Source organism: Thunnus albacares, chromosome 5 (assembly GCF_914725855.1).
Source record: "Thunnus albacares chromosome 5, fThuAlb1.1, whole genome shotgun sequence".
Classification (NCBI taxonomy): domain Eukaryota; kingdom Metazoa; phylum Chordata; class Actinopteri; order Scombriformes; family Scombridae; genus Thunnus; species Thunnus albacares.
The window spans coordinates 30,273,118-30,291,739 of NC_058110.1; the positions used below are offsets into that span (position 1 = coordinate 30,273,118).

The 18,622-nt window shown below is 38.6% G+C and overlaps 1 protein-coding gene across 1 annotated transcript; it reads right to left on the reverse strand.

Moving 5' to 3' along the window:
* Positions 1–2,262: 2,262 nt before the first annotated feature.
* On the reverse strand, positions 2,263–10,792 carry LOC122981993 (vasopressin V2 receptor-like). Its single transcript, XM_044350908.1, has 6 exons — positions 10,335–10,792; positions 9,919–10,164; positions 8,218–8,364; positions 7,826–8,114; positions 4,225–4,446; positions 2,263–2,549 (listed from the first exon to the last, which is right to left on the reverse strand). Exons 1-6 carry the CDS (start codon positions 10,602–10,604, stop codon positions 2,365–2,367), a joined length of 1,359 nt encoding a protein of 452 aa, XP_044206843.1. The 5' UTR covers positions 10,605–10,792; the 3' UTR covers positions 2,263–2,364.
* Positions 10,793–18,622: the final 7,830 nt, after the last annotated feature.

An 18,622-nucleotide genomic window follows, 5' to 3' on the forward strand; every position in this document is an offset into this window, starting at 1 on the left:
CAAATCAATTTGTTAAGTTTTATGGAAAATAACATGTTTTGTTTTTGTTTGTTTGTTTTTTTGTTTTTTTTGGTTTGATGGTGTTTTCTTGTTGTTTTTTAGTCTCAGTAGTTGTATGTTTTTATGTTTGTATGTGTGAAGTGTTTATATGACTGGTGAGAGAATGAATAAAAGTTTTTTAAAACAAAACTATTTGTTCTGTTTTGTCAGGAGACAACAAAAAATTAGCAGTCAGATGCACAAAAATCACAAAAACAGCATTTACAATAATTACACTTTATACAACTTATTACAGCAGTTTTTTTTTATCTAAATGACCTGTTTGACTTAAAGGAATAGTTTGACATTTTGGGAGTTTTCCTGCTGACAGTTAGAGGAGGAGGAGTGGTATCAATCTTCTCATCTAAGTCAAATAAAGAAAGAAAGCAAATAAGCATCCAGTTGTGGTTTTAAGGAGGGAGGGGAGGGAGTCACTGCTCCAGGCCAAGAAACAGACACATAAACCCCCGAAAAAACAACATGTTGATTTGTGAGGTTTAGAAGTGCTAATCAGATTAAACAGGCCACTCTGTGCCTCACGTTTTTCTCATTATAGCAAGAAATCTCAGAATAGTAGCTGCTTTTATTGTCATAAACAATAATAACAAAGCTTTCAGAAACACATCTGGTTCACTTTGGTTCTTTCTCCAGTATGAGATGCAGAGTGAACAGTTTCCTCCAGAGTGTCTGCAAGCTAATAACAAACAAATCTAGGTTTCTTAGGAAGAGCAGAAATTCATCATGTGTTCGCCCTAAAAGAAAGTTAGACTTGATCAATCAATTTAAACATTCACGAGCGTTCATCTCAGCAGCAGCAACACTTTATCAGATACAGTCTCATGTTTCACCTTTCTCATTATAACTTTTTATTCTCATTATAACAAGAAAATGTGATGTAGACTCACTGTTTCTAGTCCAAATTAGTTTAGTTTAGCATAAAGACTGGAAACAGGGAAACAGCCTGGCTGTATGCTGTTTGTTTGTTTATGTGTTTGTTTGTTTTTCGGGATGTGGACTAATCCTGTTTGTGGACTAAATGAAATAATAATATTTCATAATTTGCTTTTAAGATGTGTGTCTACGAGCCCGTCCCTTTAAATTTTAAAAGACCAGCGTGTAAGATTTAGTGACATCTGGCCCAGAAATGGAATATAATATTCATAATTATGTTTTAATTAGTGTATAATCACCTGAAAATGAGAATCATTGTGTTTTTGTTACCTTAGATTGAGCCTTTTATATCTACAGAGGGAGCAGGTCGTCTTCCACGGAGCCTGTCATTTTTCATACAGGTGTATTCACTTTGTTGCAATCTGTAACTTCACCACTAGATGGCACTAAACTCTACACACTGGTCCTTTAAATTCTGAAGTGTGAGTGTAAACTGGAAAGGTTTGACTGTCGTATTTATACATTTACATTTACATGTCTGGTAGGTGATAACTTACTAAAACAAAATAATAAACACTGTTGAAGGAAATATTCAGATCCTTTACCTGAATAAAAGTAGCAATACTGCAATATAAAAATACTCTAGTACAATTAAAAGTAAAACATATATAAATATTATTTACAAAATGTACTTAGAATATAAAAAGTAAACATACTCAATGTAGAAACACAACCTCTTGGATTGTTCAACTATTACATATGAGGTTATTAGATTATTATTGATGAATTAATATGTAAATTGTATTTGAATACATTTTAATAATTTTGTGTATTGTTGTGTAATTTGATACACTGTGTTTTATACGCTGGTCATATGTGTTTTTTATGTCAAATCTTTATTTGTAAAGTAACTACTGACTAAAAGCTGGCAAATAAATATAATGGTGTAAAAAGTGCAATATTTCCCTTTGAAATGTGACGGAGTAGAAGTGGAGAGTAGCAGAAAATGGAAAAACGGAATAAAATCATAGAGAGATCTGTTAGAAATGTAGATTTTACCCCTCAGGTTTTTCTACAGATCAAATAAACAAGATATAAAATGTTAATTAATGAGCTTTAGAGGAGCTCATAGGTGGATTTTATTCCCTTTAGACAGAGCCAGGCTAGCTGTTTCCATCTGTTTCCAGTCTTTATGCTAAGCTAAGCTAACCGACTCCTGGCTTTAGCTTCATATTTGGTATCAATCTTCTCTTCTAACTCTCAACAAGAAAGCAAATAAGCCCGAAATGTCAAACTATTCCTTTAACAGTAATAAACATGTTCACATGTGTTTTACTCTACAGAGAGCAGAGGATGAGGACTCGGTTGTGTGTTTCTGTGTCACATGATGAGATTTAGCCCTCTGTTGTGTGGTTGGTTGGTTGTGTGTATAGTTCAGTAGTTGGAGGTGTGTGTGGCCGTGGAGTCGTTGGGTAAAGAGCCTCGGCGGAGTGTGTGTGAGCGACAGAGAAGCAGCAGACGAAGCTCCGGAGAGACGCTGCTGGAGAAGGCCGAGTAAATCCAGGGGTTGGTGCACGAGTTCAGACTGGCCAGCAGCATCAGCAGGGTGAACACTGCACCTGCACGCACACACACACACACACACACGCACACACACACACACACACACACAGCTGCTTCAGTGGATGTTCTGACTGTCGTTGATTATTTTCATTTAGAGCTGCAACAATTAGTCATTTTATTGATTAGTCAATCAACAAAAGATTAATTGGCAGCTGTTTTGATAATTGAATAATCATTTCATTCATTTTTTAAGCAAATATGCCATAAGGTTTACTGGTTTCAGCTGCTCAGATGTGATGATTTCATGTTTTTCTTTGTCATTTGTTATAATAAATTGATTATTTTGGGGTTTTAAACTGTTTGTCAGACAAAATAAGACGTTTAAAAACTTCACCTTTGACTGTGGAAAATTATAAGGAACATTTTTTACTATTTTTGGACATTTTATAGACAAAACAATTAATCGACAGAATAATCAGCAGATTAACTGATAATACAAATACTGACAACTAACAATCATTTTAATTATCAATTCACACAATTCATTGCAGATTAAACAACAAATGTCGAACAAGAAAACCTTTTGGCATATTTGCTTAAAAAATTACTAAAACAATTATTCCATTATCAAAGCAGTTGCTGATTCAACTAATTAATTGATCAAATAATCGTTGCAGCTTTAATACTGAGAAGCATCAGTGTATCTGTACATGAAACCTGCTGCATGAGGCTTTGTTTGTGTGTTGATGTTCAGGATAATGTGTCATGTTGTATCATTTTCTTAAAATGTCATTTACATCAATAATCTTTTAATAATCTGTTAAAGGCAGCCTGTAGAGTTTCTGACCTCTGGTAGCGCTGTGGAGCAGATTTTATGAGTTTTGTTTGTCTTGTGAGGCGATGCACAGAAGAAGAAAACAAAAGCATGTAAACATGAATGTAAACAATGCAGGATTTAAAATATAACACTCGATGTAAACATAACTTTTGTTTGTTTACAAGAAAACTCAACAGATGTGTCAAAGAGCCAGATATTAAGTTCTGATCTGTCAGTGCCAAATGAAAAAAGTCTTTGTTGTTGGTTTTTTTTGTGCATTTAATTTGGCTCAATTTTCAAACCTCGTTACACAAAACGCAACACCTTCAAATTCTGACCTCGAAATCTCACAAATCACACAAAACGAAAACATCTGTATCAAATTAGATACATCACATAGTAACATTATAACATCGTATATGTTCATCACATATTTTAAAATGAAATGGTCATTATCAAATAATGCTGTCAAACAGGCACTAATTCTCTAAAAAACAGTCACAACATAATTTCCTCAAGGTTATACAAACAGAAATTAACTGAAATGTGCAGTTTATTCAGACCTCATTATTTGTGACAATGTAGAGTCCGAATGGCTTTTGAAAAAACTTTATTTCATTTATTAAAGATGCTGTTTTGCTGTCTTCACTTTTACTTTTTCTGTTCTGCATCGACCACAAAGTTTGTTTTTATCCAAGACACCAAACCTGAGATGTTTCAATCACTTTAAAGACGAATCATCTAAAATACAATAAAGGATCAATGAGGGTTCAGACCTGGTTTTAAGATTAAGTTTAGAATCAGGTTCAGGTTCAGTTAGGGTGGTTAGGGTTGGGGGCTGCAGTAGTGATTGAGGGTCCTCACAAGTATAGAGGTATGATTGTGTGTGTGTGTGTGTGTGTGTGTGTGTGTACCGCTCTGAGGTGGGTTGGGGTCCCAGGCGGCCCACAGCTGGACGCTGAAGAACGGGGCCCAGCAGAGCGAGTAGACGAGCACAATGACCAGCGTCATCCTCACCGTCTTGGACATGGCCGCTGTCACCTCTCCTCCCCGGGCGGGGGCGGCTTTGACCGGCGGGGGGGACCAGACAGCGGAGGGAACTGCGGGGTCGGGCAGCACGTCAGGCTGCAGCTCAGCTGACAGGAAGCATAAAAAACAACATTAAAGGACTTTTTTTTTATCTCTTTATTGACATATGGATACAATTATAAGTTCTTCTACCACAAAATGATCACATATAAAATATTGATCCTTTGGTTTGCAGAAGAAAATCAAAAACTGAGCTACAGGGAGTTACATTTCATACAAGAAATGTAAACAAAAAACAGGTATTAATAGTTTTTACAGCCTTTGGATTAAAGGAAATCCAATCAAATCAATGTACAGTTTAACATCCTGTATGAAAACTAAGAAGTTTGACTTTTTGCTGTAAATGTGCTTTTATGAACATGGAATTTAGCCAATAAAATTAAAAGATTAGTAACATATAGATGAGAATTCAGATTAGAGTTCTGCCAATCAGTATGGACGTTGATAAAGATGCACGTTATTCCAAAAGAGTCTCACAAAAGGGCAGAAATGAAATAAGTGAACAACAGTCTCAGAGGAACTACAACAAAATGTGAAACTTACATCAATATCTTTTCTGATTTTTTAAATTATATCTTAGCTGTAAAATCTATGAATAAGTTTGAAAGAAACATCCTTAATTTCATGAGTTATCGGATCGATTTAACCGTTTTATCTTAAATCCCACAGACTTTACATTACTTCCTACTATTCTCTAAAACATATCATAGTTGATGTTTGACTTTCCCCCATCCAGCCAGTTTTTATCAATCCTGACAGTACACAGAGTAAAAAATCAGCTTGCAGATATTTGACACTTGTTTGAATATATTGCTTATATTAGTAAAATGTCTATATTAAGCTTCAGAAACTGCTCACTTACGGTAAACTATGTGTGATTTGTAATACATGGTGGCCTAATAATCCCACTGAGTTTCTTTATTTTATTTTAAATTACTTTATTTTCACTTCAGTCATTTATTTATTACATCTACTTGAATTCCTGAAAGAATCAGAGATAATTCAGAAATCTGCGTCCAAATTAAGACATATAAAAACAGTGTTATGGTCCTTTATGGGCAGTAAATATTCCTCATGTGTCCACCTAAAACAAGAAAGATGCACTTTGTCATTGTTTGCTGTTGAAAGCCCAAAATTAAATTTAAATTGTACACTGAGAGTTACTTTTAACTCTGTCTAGCAGAATAAAAACTGCTGTTAGAGTTGAACACAACAATGTCATCAATTCTTAAAATGATGGAAATTGATTTTCTCAGCTCAGCGATGTGAAAGTAAGTCGACCACGTTCCTGCTGCTGATTATAACCACACATACTTCTACAATCTCACCACCAAGAAGGTCCTTTAGAAGCTGTTCTGGTGCTTTCCATCATACAATGCAAACCTCCTCAATAAATTCCATTTTTTTTTGAGTATTTTAAGCTCAATAAGAGCTAAAATAAGATTGTTTCGCAAAATGTTGTTTCCAAGGTCAAGAATAAACTTTCAGTATCGACTTTTAAGCTGTAATGGACGTGAAGTTCTTCAGAAAATCATATCATACAATTGAAAGCTCCAGAACAGCTACTTATGGACTTTGCGGTGCAATTTTTTATTTTTTGCCAAATATTTATATTTTATTTATTTATTAGGATAGTGTAGTTTTTAACATAAATGATGTACTGTACCGGATTTAGCTTCAAGCTAATTTTCATCTGCAGTCCCTAAAAACATAATGATGGGTCTCAGTCTTAAAAATCCTATTTACTACTCTGTAGATCACATATAACACCTTCTAACTGGAACAAGATGGATCATAGTTAATCACCTTTATGCTTAAAATGGCAACATATAAATATATATCATGTTTCTGGAGCTGCAGTGTGAAGAAGCTCATTTTCAGAAATGAAATCTAAAAAGCATCCTGGGTTTTGTCTTCTGCTGGGTCTACCCTCTGAAGATGTGTCACTTCCTTTGATATTTAAATTGCTGGACAAATTATTGCTTTTGGCAAGAAAATGTATTTTGTTAAAATGGATGAAGGAGACCCGTCCCCTCCGACTGTTAGTTTGTGCTACAAAGAGATCTTTGATGTGGTGCCACATGAGACCATCAGTTCTGTGCTAAAGGTCCAGATGAAACTACATATTTTGTTTTACAGGAAGGAAACATGACTGGATTTCAATACAAGAACACAAAGAAACTGTTTTTATTTTCTTTTTTTCTGCATATATTTTAATTTTAAAATAAGTGCACAATATGACCGGGGATGTGATCTAAAAGGGTTAAAAAGACATTTTTTGCATTTTACCTCGACTTAAAAGGTAATGATCAGTCATTTCTGAACATTTGATGGCCGCTGACCACTGATCTGTTCATTTATTATGAACATGACTTCCTTTCTTGAACTGGAAACCTGCAGGACAGAATACTGGTACTGGTACCGGACACACTCAGTTTAACTACTCTACACTGGCTCACAGTTACTTTTAGAACTGATTTAAAAATTCTTTTAATGGTTTAAAAAGCCCAAGTCTATATTGCAGAGCTTCTAAAAACCACATGTCCCAGCTGCGTGCCCTGAGGTACGCTGATACTCCGCTGCTGCTCTCACAGAACCGCACCCATAAAAAAGCAGTAAAGAGGCGACTTTAGTGAGCACTTTTAAAGCCAAGTAAAAACTTACCTATACAAACTGGTCTTCAATTAACTTTCTCCTCAACATCTACCGATGTATGTTTATTTGTACTTTGTGCACTTTAAAGGACCGGTGTGTAAGATTTAGAGGGATCTATTGGCAGAATATAATATTATTTATTAGTGTATAATCACCTGAAAATAAGAATTGTGTTTTAATTACCTTAAAACGAGCCCTTATATCTACATAGGGAGCAGGTCCTCTTCCACGGAGCCTGCCATGTTGCACCGCTATGTTTCTACAGTAGCCCAGAATGGACAAATGAAACACTGGCTCTAGAGAGGGTCTTTCATGTTTTTTGCAAGTTTCATCGCCTCTGTAGGTTCTCCTACACACTTGGAAGGGGAGGGGAGGGGTATTCAGTTGGTTGCAATCTGCAACCTCACTGCTAGATGCCACTAAATCCTACACACTGGTCCTTTAATGTCTCTTTTCTATGTATGTTCATGTTTTATTCTATTATTTTTAATGTGTGTTAATGTTCTGTTATAAGTACTTGGACAAAGGCTGAGTCAAAGGTGACCTGGCTGTTGGTGGATGGACCTTAATAGTGGAATCTATTTTGATGTTGTTCTGTGTTGTTTTTTCCTGTGTATGTCAGTTTCTTATTGTTTATGTATGTTGTACCATATGTCATAGTACTTATTTTAAATTAATTTTCAAAATAAGATAAAATTGTTTGGGAAAACATATATGTAGGGTGAAATGTAAAAGGGTAACAGTACAGTCTATACTCTGTATGGATCTTACCTGGATGAACAGCTGTGTAGGTGTGAATGTCACAGTGTGAAGTGATGCTGTTGGACCTGAGTGGACCCATAGGAAGGTGCTGGTAGGTGGATCCAGGTTCAAAGCCGGTGTGAGTCTTGGGGTTGTTGAACACGAGTGGTGAAACATACAGGGAGACACTGGACCTCCCTCTGCTGCCTCCTCCTCCTCCTCTCTGACTGTCCCGTCTGGATGGAGGAAGGGAGGCGGGGGACAGGCGGCGCTCTGACTTCAGGTACAGACTGTTGTGGATCTCCCTGAAGATTTGCACCTGAGGGAAAAGAACAGGAGACGTCCAACAATGTTGTTGTAAATAAAAAATCTTTGTAAACACACTATTTTGTGTAACTAGTAAACTCTGTTCTCTCTTGTACCTGGCAGACAGTGATGATGAGGACAGGGAGGATGAAGACAGCCAGGGTCATCCAGGTCACGTAGGCCTTGAGGCCCCAGGTCTCAGCAAAGTTTCCCCAACATTCATACACACCTGGAGCCACTTCTGAACGTGAGAAGATGAAAACCTGGAGGGTGAAGAGGTGTGTGGGGCGTCAGCAGAGAGATTTGTGAGTGTGTGTCTTTAAGTCGGGTACGATGGAGGTGAGATGCCCTCCAACACGTAAGTCTACCTGTGTCCAACAAATGTCAGTAGAGCTAATGTGGTCATCTAATGTGCTTCTGTTTTCAAATTCCAGGAGTGGAGGAGATGCTTTACTTAACAATACAGCAATGTAAAAGTACTTAATTACCAGTAAAATCTTACTTCAGTAAAAGTATTATCAGTAAAATGTACAGAAAATATTAAAAGTAAAAGTACTTCTGCAAAAAAATCACATCACTGAGTGTTATTGATGTGTCAGTGTTTAAGCAGCATTTTACTGTTGTAGCTGCTCGAGGTGGCAGCCTACCTGTTTCAACCTACCTGTTTCAACCTACCTGTTTCAACCTACCTGTTTCAGCCTACCTGTACCAGCCTACCTGTATCAACCTACCTGTATCAGCCTACCTGTACCAGCCTACCTGTTTCAACCTACCTGTTTCAACCTACCTGTTTCAACCTACCTGTTTCAACCTACCTGTATCAGCCTACCTGTTTCAACCTACCTGTTTCAACCTACCTGTATCAGCCTACCTGTTTCAACCTACCTGTTTCAACCTACCTGTATCAGCCTACCTTTTTCAGCCTACCTGTTTCAGCCTACCTGTATCAGCCTACCTTTTTCAGCCTACCTGTTTCAGCCTACCTGTACCAGCCTACCTGTTTCAACCTACCTTTTTCAGCCTACCTGTTTCAGCCTACCTGTATCAGCCTACCTTTTTCAGCCTACCTGTTTCAGCCTACCTGTACCAGCCTACCTGTTTCAACCTACCTGTTTCAACCTACCTGTATCAGCCTACCTTTTTCAGCCTACCTGTTTCAGCCTACCTGTACCAGCCTACCTGTACCAGCCTACCTGTATCAACCTACCTGTATCAGCCTACCTGTATCAGCCTACCTTTTTCAGCCTACCTGTTTCAGCCTACCTGTTTCAGCCTACCTGTACCAGCCTACCTGTACCAGCCTACCTGTATCAACCTACCTGTATCAGCCTACCTGTATCAGCCTACCTTTTTCAGCCTACCTGTTTCAGCCTACCTGTACCAGCCTACCTGTACCAGCCTACCTGTATCAACCTACCTGTTTCAGCCTACCTGTACCAGCCTACCTGTATCAGCCTACCTGTACCAGCCTACCTGTTTCAGCCTACCTGCATCAGCCTGTCAGCCTTCTTTTATCAGCCTACCTGCATCAGCCTACCTGTTTCAGCCTACCTGTATCAGCCTACCTGTACCAGCCTACCTGTATCAGCCCACCTGGGTCAGCCTACTTGTATCAGCCTACCTGTTTCAACCTACCTGTATCAGCCCACCTGGGTCAGCCTACTTGTATCAGCCTACCTGTATCAGCCTAGCTGTGGCAGCCTACCTGTATCAGCCCATCTGCGTCAGCCTACCTGTATCAGCCTACCTGTATCAGCCCATCTGCGTCAGCCTACCTGTATCAGCCTAGCTGTGGCAGCCTACCTGTACAAGCCTACCTGTGGCAGGCTGAGCAGCAACGACAGCCCCCAGGCCAGCAGTATGAAGGAGTTCCTCCGCTGGGTGGCCCCATTGCGATGCGCCTGCAGGGGGCAGCAGATGGCGTAGTGGCGGTCCGCCGTCATAGCGACGATCATGTAGGAGGAGGCGAACATCCCGAGGACCTGCAGGTATTTCACCAGGCGACACAGGAAGTCCGGGCCAGGAAAGCGACCCCTGGCGTCCCACACCAGCTGAGGCAACACCTCAGAGAGAAAGAGGAGGGGAGGAGCGATGGAGAGAGAGGAAGAGATGGGGTGCAGGTTCAAAACACAATATAAAGGTTTATTAAATCCAGTTTCCAACAAGTGCACAGGGTGTAGGAGTGGGCAGAAGTGTGTGTGTGTGTGTGTGTGTGTGTGTGTGTGTGTGTCACCTGGAACAGCGCCACCACCAGGTCAGCCAGACAGAGGTTGAGCATGAACTGGTGCAGCGGGTTGTGGTGTCGTCTCCGTCTTAGCAACACCACCAGCACCAGCCCGTTGCCGAGCAAGGCCATCACCAAGATGACCGCCAGCACAACCACCTCGGCCACCGCCAACAAGGCGTCCCGCTCCAACTCAGTGACATTGTTACCCGCCGGGGTCACAGAGACCACCGGCCAGTCGATGGATGGGTATGTGTCTGTTGCCAAGGAGAGTGACATGTTGGCTGAGAGGAGAGGAGAGAAATGTGACTGTCTCAACTTAAGACATTATTATCTTAAAAGAATTGTAAAAATATAGCTAATCTATGTTACTGAATCACCATCATCACCTTTAAAAGAAATACTTGCCACTTCTGTCAATTTCTGCCAATACTGTACATATTTAACAGTAAAATTTATTTTCAGTGTATTTCCTGCTAACACAATCTTGTAAAAATTAGGGGTGTGCCCAAATACAAATACATTATTCAGCATTTTTTTACGAATATTTGTTTCATACAAATATTTTAAAAATGATTTGTTTTCGATATGAAAAAAAAACCCTATGTCAAATATCGGTTGGTGACAGGATTTTAAGCCTCTTTCCACTTTTATTTAAATACAAATACAAATAATTTTGCTGCCTCAACAAATACAGATACAAACACAAATACTGAGCTCATTGCACATCCCTCGTAAAAATACAGCCATTTTGTAGAATCACCATCATTAGATTTTTTTTTTTTTAAAAAGAAAGACTTTTTTCACCGATTTACTCTTAATATGACCAACCGGTCAAAGCAGATGGCTGCCCACCAAGAGCCGGGTTCTGCTTGAGGTTGCTACTCATTAAAGGAGAGTTTTTCTTTGCCACTGTCGCCAAGTGCTTGCTCATGGGGGTATTGTTGGGTCTCTGTAAATTAAAGTACGGTCTTGACCTGCTCTGGTGAAAAGTGCCCTGAGATGACTTTTGTTGTGATTTGGCGCTATATAGATAAAAAATAAATTCAATGATAGAAAGCCTTGTGTTTTTTTTCTTACTGTAAAATAAAGTCATGCTGTAGAATAACAGGTGCTGATCTGATTTTAAAATAATTCTGACTGTTTTTGGGAATTATAGAATGTAATTTTATAATCTAAAAATAGCCATGAACTGTAAATGTATAGACACTCAACAATATTCTTAAAAATGTGAAATGGGTGTGAAATTATGTCAAATTTGTATCATACATTGTGTAAATTTACTTTTTCTTTACAGTGTGACTGTAAACTGTATACTATATGTATACATCGAGACATTTCATTCAAAACCACAAACTGGAACCTCATGGTTGACTGACTGATGCAATTTATGCAACCAAACCAAGGCTCAAGTAAGAAAAGAGAAAGAATCGATTCAATTACACATGTATGAAATGCTGTCACAAGAGGATTGCACACCTTAAAATAATTCATCTTTCCTCGAAAGGACAAAAACACTGTTATGGTTTTACCCCTCAGTGGAACCGAGGCTTGGTCTGTTCTGTAAACACATCTATTGCATGTCTGTCAGTCCTGGGAGAAAGATCCCTCCTGTGTTGTTCTTCCTGAGGTTTCTTACATTTTTTTCCATGTTAACAGGTTTTTTGGGGGAGTTTTTTCTTATTCAAATCGAGTGTCTAAGCATAGAGGATGTTGTATGCTATATAGATTGTAAAGCCCAGTGAGGCAAATTTATGATTTGTGATATTGGGCTGTATAAATAAAAAATGATTTGACTTGAACAAGATCTGCTGGACCTTGCTTTGACTCAAAACATGTCTCCTTATCAGTGGCAGTGCCAAAGTATTTGTACTCATGAATAATATTGATGTCTGTATCCTGCTGTGTCCAAGAATCAAATGACCTTGTATTTGGTTTTTGGTACATTTATCCTGGGATAAAAACCATTCTGGGAAGCACGGTGGTGCAGTGGTTAGCGCCAGTCACCTCATACATAAAACTTATTATACCAAGACACAAAAACATCAACAACAGACTCATTATCATTTAATAGACTAACAATTTATTAACAACAATTTATTAGCAAATGTCAAAATATGCCCATCATCATAAGTGCTTCTGCAGTCATTTCTGTAGAGAGTGAGAAGAAATAACCCCTGGGGAGATCCTGAGAAGGAGGAGTGTACTTTGGTGGACAACAAACTATAGACCCTGATACACGAGGCCCTGTTTGTCAAGAAATCCAATATCCAAACATTGAGAATTATATTTACATTGAAATTTCAAAGACATTACTCTGCAAGAAGATCTGGCTGGATAGTGTTGAATGGTGAGGAAAAGTCAGTGAATAAGAGCCTGGCATAGGTTTGAGGCTCTACCTCAAATTTATTTTTCTTTATTATTTATTATTTCACAGATGAAGCCCACTACTGGATATAATTCCATCCCACCTTCTTAAGCAAATATTTAATACAGTTGGGCCCAGTATTTTAACCATAATAAACTATTCTCTAGTTAATGATTACATCCCACGCTCCTTCATTCAACCTCTAATCACAAACCCAAACTTATATCCAAGTGTACTTAATAGCTTCTGTCCAATTTAAGAATGAGCTTTTCTGTCAAAAGCTCTGGAAAAAGTTGTCTTCTCATAACTTATCCCTTTCCAAGAGAGTAACAACAGCTGACCCCTCTATACTCCTGGACTGTCTCAAAAATGTAGTAGGCATTCAGGGTAAGGCATTATACAGTGATTTAAATCAGATCTACAACAAAGATCTGATTAATAATTTTACATCTTCTGCTACTGTCTCCTGTGGTGTACCCCAAGGCTCCATCCTAGGCCCTATTTTATTTTCATTATACATGCTCCCACTGGGGTCTGTCTTCAGAAAAATCACAACAACCCCTCAACATTAAACAACCAAATATATGTTGTTTGACCATGTGACTCCAGAACTATAATCTGGCACATCTATTGTCAGTAATCACCAAGACAACATCATTTGTCTGTGCTTTCCAAAACCGTTACAAACCACTGTTAAAAAAATAACAAGTCTTATGTTGTGACAACGCTGTGGTTAAGGTCTGGTTTGGTTTAGTCACAAAAACCACTTGTTAGGTTTAGGGAAAGATTGTGGTTTGGGTTAAAATGATCACTTTGTTAAGGTTAGAGAAACATGTGGTGTGGGTTACAGTTACTTCATCCTTAAAGTTAGGCAACCTTCACCGTCAAGGCTACGATAATAACCATGAGCTTGAGGTCAGGGTATGATCATGGTTATGTTTTTTTTTTTTTGTTCTTTTTTCAAATGTCGTGACTCATGTTTGGAAATGTGACACTTGCAGCTGGAAATGAGAAATAAGATGGGTCTCCTGTGGCAAAGTCTACTGTTGGGTTAATGCCTCAATCCTCCAAATGAGGAAAACTGTCAACTTTTATATATGCCATCTCAACTATGCCACTGCTCCGGGTTGTAATTACTACGGCCACTAGGAGGCATCTGTCACTCAAATGTAACTATATGTTGTTTTTTAGTGACTGACATAAGTTGTTTTTCCTGAAAGGACAGACTCAAAAATCAACATCTCTTATCACTGCTATGCTGATGACACACAACTGTACTTCCCACTGAAACTGAGCGATACTCACAATCTTCAGTCTCCTTTAAGTTGTCTCATTAAGTTAAATGCTGGATAGCCAAAAAAAAATCTTCAGCTAAATTAAAGTAAAACAGAAGTTCATATTATCAGTCTTGAAAATGTTCCTTCTGGTGTAGTCAAATCTCTGGTGTCTCTGTTCTCAAATCTCAGCACACACAGCTCACACAAATTTAACAAATAAATTCGGTATTCCAGTAGCAGCTTTTCCCACATAAGGATGATAGCAAAAATAAAACTTTGTCTTTCTTTTGGTGATCTGGAGACAGTTTTACATGCCTTTATTACCTATTGTCTCCACATTGAGACCATATCTCCTCCATACTGGCCTCCCTTCACTGGTTACCAGTGAGAAATAGAATTGATTGAAGACTCTTTCATTTGTTTTTAAAGCTCTGAAGGCACCTGCATCTCTGATCTCCTCAGTTCATGTACTACACCCCTCAGATCCTCTGATCAGTTACTTCTCTCTGTTCTCACTCAAACTCCAAAGGTGACCTAGCTTTTTCCATCGCTGGCCCCTGAACAGTTTGCCCCTCACTGTCAGATCTTCCCCATCTGTCACCACTTTTGAATCCCAGTTAAAGACCCACCTCCATAAAATCACCTTTGATTCCTCTCAATATTTAATATAATGATGAAACAGTTTCAACTTTGTCTGTTACATTTACTTATCTGTTTATTTTTGTTTTGTTTTAGTTGCGTCTTAAATTTCACTGTAAAATACTTCTGTTGCTCTTAAATGTGCTTTATAAATACATTTCACTGTATTTGGCTTATTAATGTCATCAGAGAACTTTCAGTACTTTTTATGAAGAACTATTTTGTTATTGCTTCACCAAAAACCAAAATTGGACCACATAACAACATAACTTGCTCTTCTTTTTGGTTTTGTAGCAAGTGCCGTTTTTTTAGTAACCCATATCTGCCAAATAGTGTGTAATGTTGATCACTGGAGATTAGTCAAACAACCATGACCTTATTACAACCTGCCCATCTGCACTCGGTAAATAGTTCCACACGAGGGGCCCTCTCTGCATGCCTCTGCGATTGTGTGTGTCTCTGTGTGTGTTGAACGGTACGAGGGGGCTGTAAACATGTTTCACATTTCATTGTTTCACAATTAAAGGTCTCACAGAAGATTGACCCTACACATAGCCCCTTATTAACTTCAATTGTGTGTGTGTGTGTGTGTTTGTGGGATGTTTACAGGCAATGGAGGTCAGCTAAAATAGACGTGGCTCCAACTTGACCTGCAAATATGCAGCCGTATACCGTAGACACATCCAGAGTTGATACTTTGGGAACAAGTGGCCCGTAGATGGTCATAATCAACATATTGTGAACTGCCTAATACTCATGCCTGTTTCATAATCACTGAGGTCACAATACATCCTGTGATCATTTCTGGAAATATGGTGGAGGGCTACAGAGAAAACATGGGAACTGCTAATTGGTCATCACTAATTGGGAGAACTGTCATGCAATAATTCAACAAGCAGTTTACTCAGATTCTGTACTTAAAGTCCCTCTCCATTCAAAAATGTCTTGTTTATTATTACGTCACTTGGATGTTTTGAGTTTCACTGTGCAGAATGATGTGTGTGTAGATAATCAGCCGAAGGGGGAAAGTTTCTCTGTGCTCGACTTACATCTGAGTTTAGGGTGTGAACGTATGAGCATGATTTGTGACATCAGAAGTGCAAATCATAGTGCAACTGAAGAAGGAGACATCTTGTGTCCGGCAGTGAAACTTAAGAAATGAACAATATTTGTATATTTATAGATTCTCAATTTTTTCAATTAGGGAGAAGGAGGAGATGTCAGTTTAATTTCATGTAATTTTTAATGAGGTAATTTAACATTTTTTGTTCAGTTGTATTTACTAGTTAAAAATGTTCTGTATGATAGAGTTGGGGTCCCTTGTCACATTTCAGATAATAATGATATATCATAAGTTTATCATATAATGATGTTTATACACATACCTTTCATACACAAAATGCAGCTCAAAGTACCTTTGGATCCCCTCCAGACATGTTTTAACCCTTTCATGCATGAACTATGATAACCTCAGCCAGGATTTTTTTTCCTAAGTGTTTTTATTCCCCTTTGGGCATGAAAAAAAACATTTGAACTTCATTTTTTTTAAACATGGGATGACACACTAGAGTCCACTGTGGTGGCTGATGTGCAACGATACCATCAAAACCCCATGCATAACTAAGAAAATGGCTTTTGAATAGCTGTCCACTGTAGTGACCACTATGCATGAAAGGGTTAAGAGATATAAAAATACACTGACTAATAATTTGTGATGTTTTTTTTCACAATTAAAGTTCAATTACTTTGTTAAAATCTGTTAAAATTGACGTGTGACATTTTAGCTTGTGTGTGTGTGTGTGTGTGTATCTTCTCCTTCTCTCTCATGTAAAATATCAAAAGTTTCACTGCTGGACACAAGATGTCTCCTACTTCAGTGGAAAGTCCATTCTCAGTGTATGTACACTGCAGGTTTAAAGTTTCCACATCATACTTGTGAGAGTTGTATATTGGACCACAATTGTTGTGACGTCACAAATCATCAAGTACATAGGATACACGTCTTAAACAGAGATCTAAGGTGACCACAGAGAAACATTCCCCCTTTAACAAATGAATGTGACAACAGCCTTCTAGTGTCAAACTCTGCACAAACATCTTTTTTTTTTAGTAGAGGACGACTTTAATAAATTACAAAAGAACAGACCAGATGTCTAGAATTTGTCAGCAGTTCCACGAAAGTCATTTTCTAAACTGTTCAAAACCCTCAAGTACTCAAATTCTCCAGTAATATATTTCACAGTTGTTCCCCTGACTCTGTTTTAATCAACAATCGTGCTGTTGAAGCTGTTTGACATCTTTTGGCTATGTTAATCCAATTAGAAAACTGGATACCCGCTGTTCACCCCTCTCTTTCTTTCCCCCAATGAAAAAGATGAAATCAGTCCTTACCTGCGTACCTCTCATGAGTTCAACAGATATGCTCGCATCAAACACTCCCCAAACCTCCACCTGTATTCCCTCCACCCTCACCAGCCGGATCCTCAGATTTTTAGTTTAGAGTAGAAAACAGAAAGAAGAAAACCAGGAGCAAAGTACAAGCAAACGTAGACGACCTACTCACCTCGTCTTCGTCCTCAGTGTCCCGTGAAGCATCTGTAGGAGCCGGGACAACCTGATCTGCTGTTGCACACACTATCCATGCTGTGTGTGTGTGTGTGTGTGTGTGTGAGAGTTTTCCTCTTGCTTAGTACTCTGATGGTGACCTCTGCCAACTCACGCTGTTCACTCCTGTCCTCCCCATCTCCTCCCTTCTCCCTGCTCTTTAACACTCTTGCATCCCTCCCCTCTCTCTCTTTCTCGCCTATCTCTGAATTCATGAAAAAAGGAGGACAGAAAAATGGCAGAAAGAGGGAGAAAAAGAGGGGTACTCGAGTGGAAAGCGGGCGTGCTGATCAAAGGACGTGATGCCCGGGCTGCGTTGGTGAATTAATGCAATTTCCGGCTGATTGTTTAGATATTAACCATGTTGCTGTTGGCCCCACTTTGATCCACGTTCAGGGAAGATGACTAGCAGATCAAGTGAGATTTCTGCTATTAGTGTCTCAGAGAGTGATCAAAGACCTTTCATGCACACACACACACACACACACCCATATTTATCTAATATGTGTACGTGTGATTTTGCATCGCCGGGTGCAGGGGAGGGGGATGAAGACGGGTGGGAACAGGAGGAGAGAGGGAGGAGAGGCGGTCAGATGTTGTGACAGATGGGATGTGAGGTTTACGGAGAGAAATGAGAAGGTGGCAAAGGGAGGAGAGTTATCTTTTCTCCACGACTTTCCCCCCTATTTTTCCTCTCCTCCCCCCTCATCTCTCCGTCTCCTGCTGCATTCTACTTCTTTCTTTCTCTCTCTCTCTCTCTCTCTGACAGCGCAGTAATCTGTTTGCTTCCCCTCAAGTGCTCCCTCGTTTGGAGAAGCCTCTAATTATCGAGGGGCCCGCTGAGTGGCTTTAAACATACACAAACATGCACACACTGGCACACGAGGCTGTTAACTGCTCAAGCTGTTTCTTTTCCTATTAGGATACAACTACAAAAACAGATTGCTGTAATTAGTTGTAGGCTGCTTTATAAATGATTGCATAGATAGCCACAAACACAGGTGAATGAATTCCCTAATTATTTTTTTTTTTAATATGTACATCCCCATTAGCTGCTGTAATGGAACAGTAGCTCTTCCTGGGGTTTACATAACTAAATTTACAACACTTTAATAACAAAAAAGTACACCTCTGTACTCAGTAAAACTCAATAATACAAACACTTGTTATGATAAAACTGCAAACAACAAAAAAGTTTAAAAAAAACAAAACACTGTTGTGTCTTCCCAAGAGTCAAACATTCACTAATTAAGTACAAACAATGAATAAAATAAGTATGAATAAATACTATATCACAGATAAATAAAATATATATAAATAAACAATATGTCACAGATAATAGTAAATAAAATATGTGTAAATAAACAATATGTCAGGGATAATAATAAAGAAAGAAGCCTGAATAAATA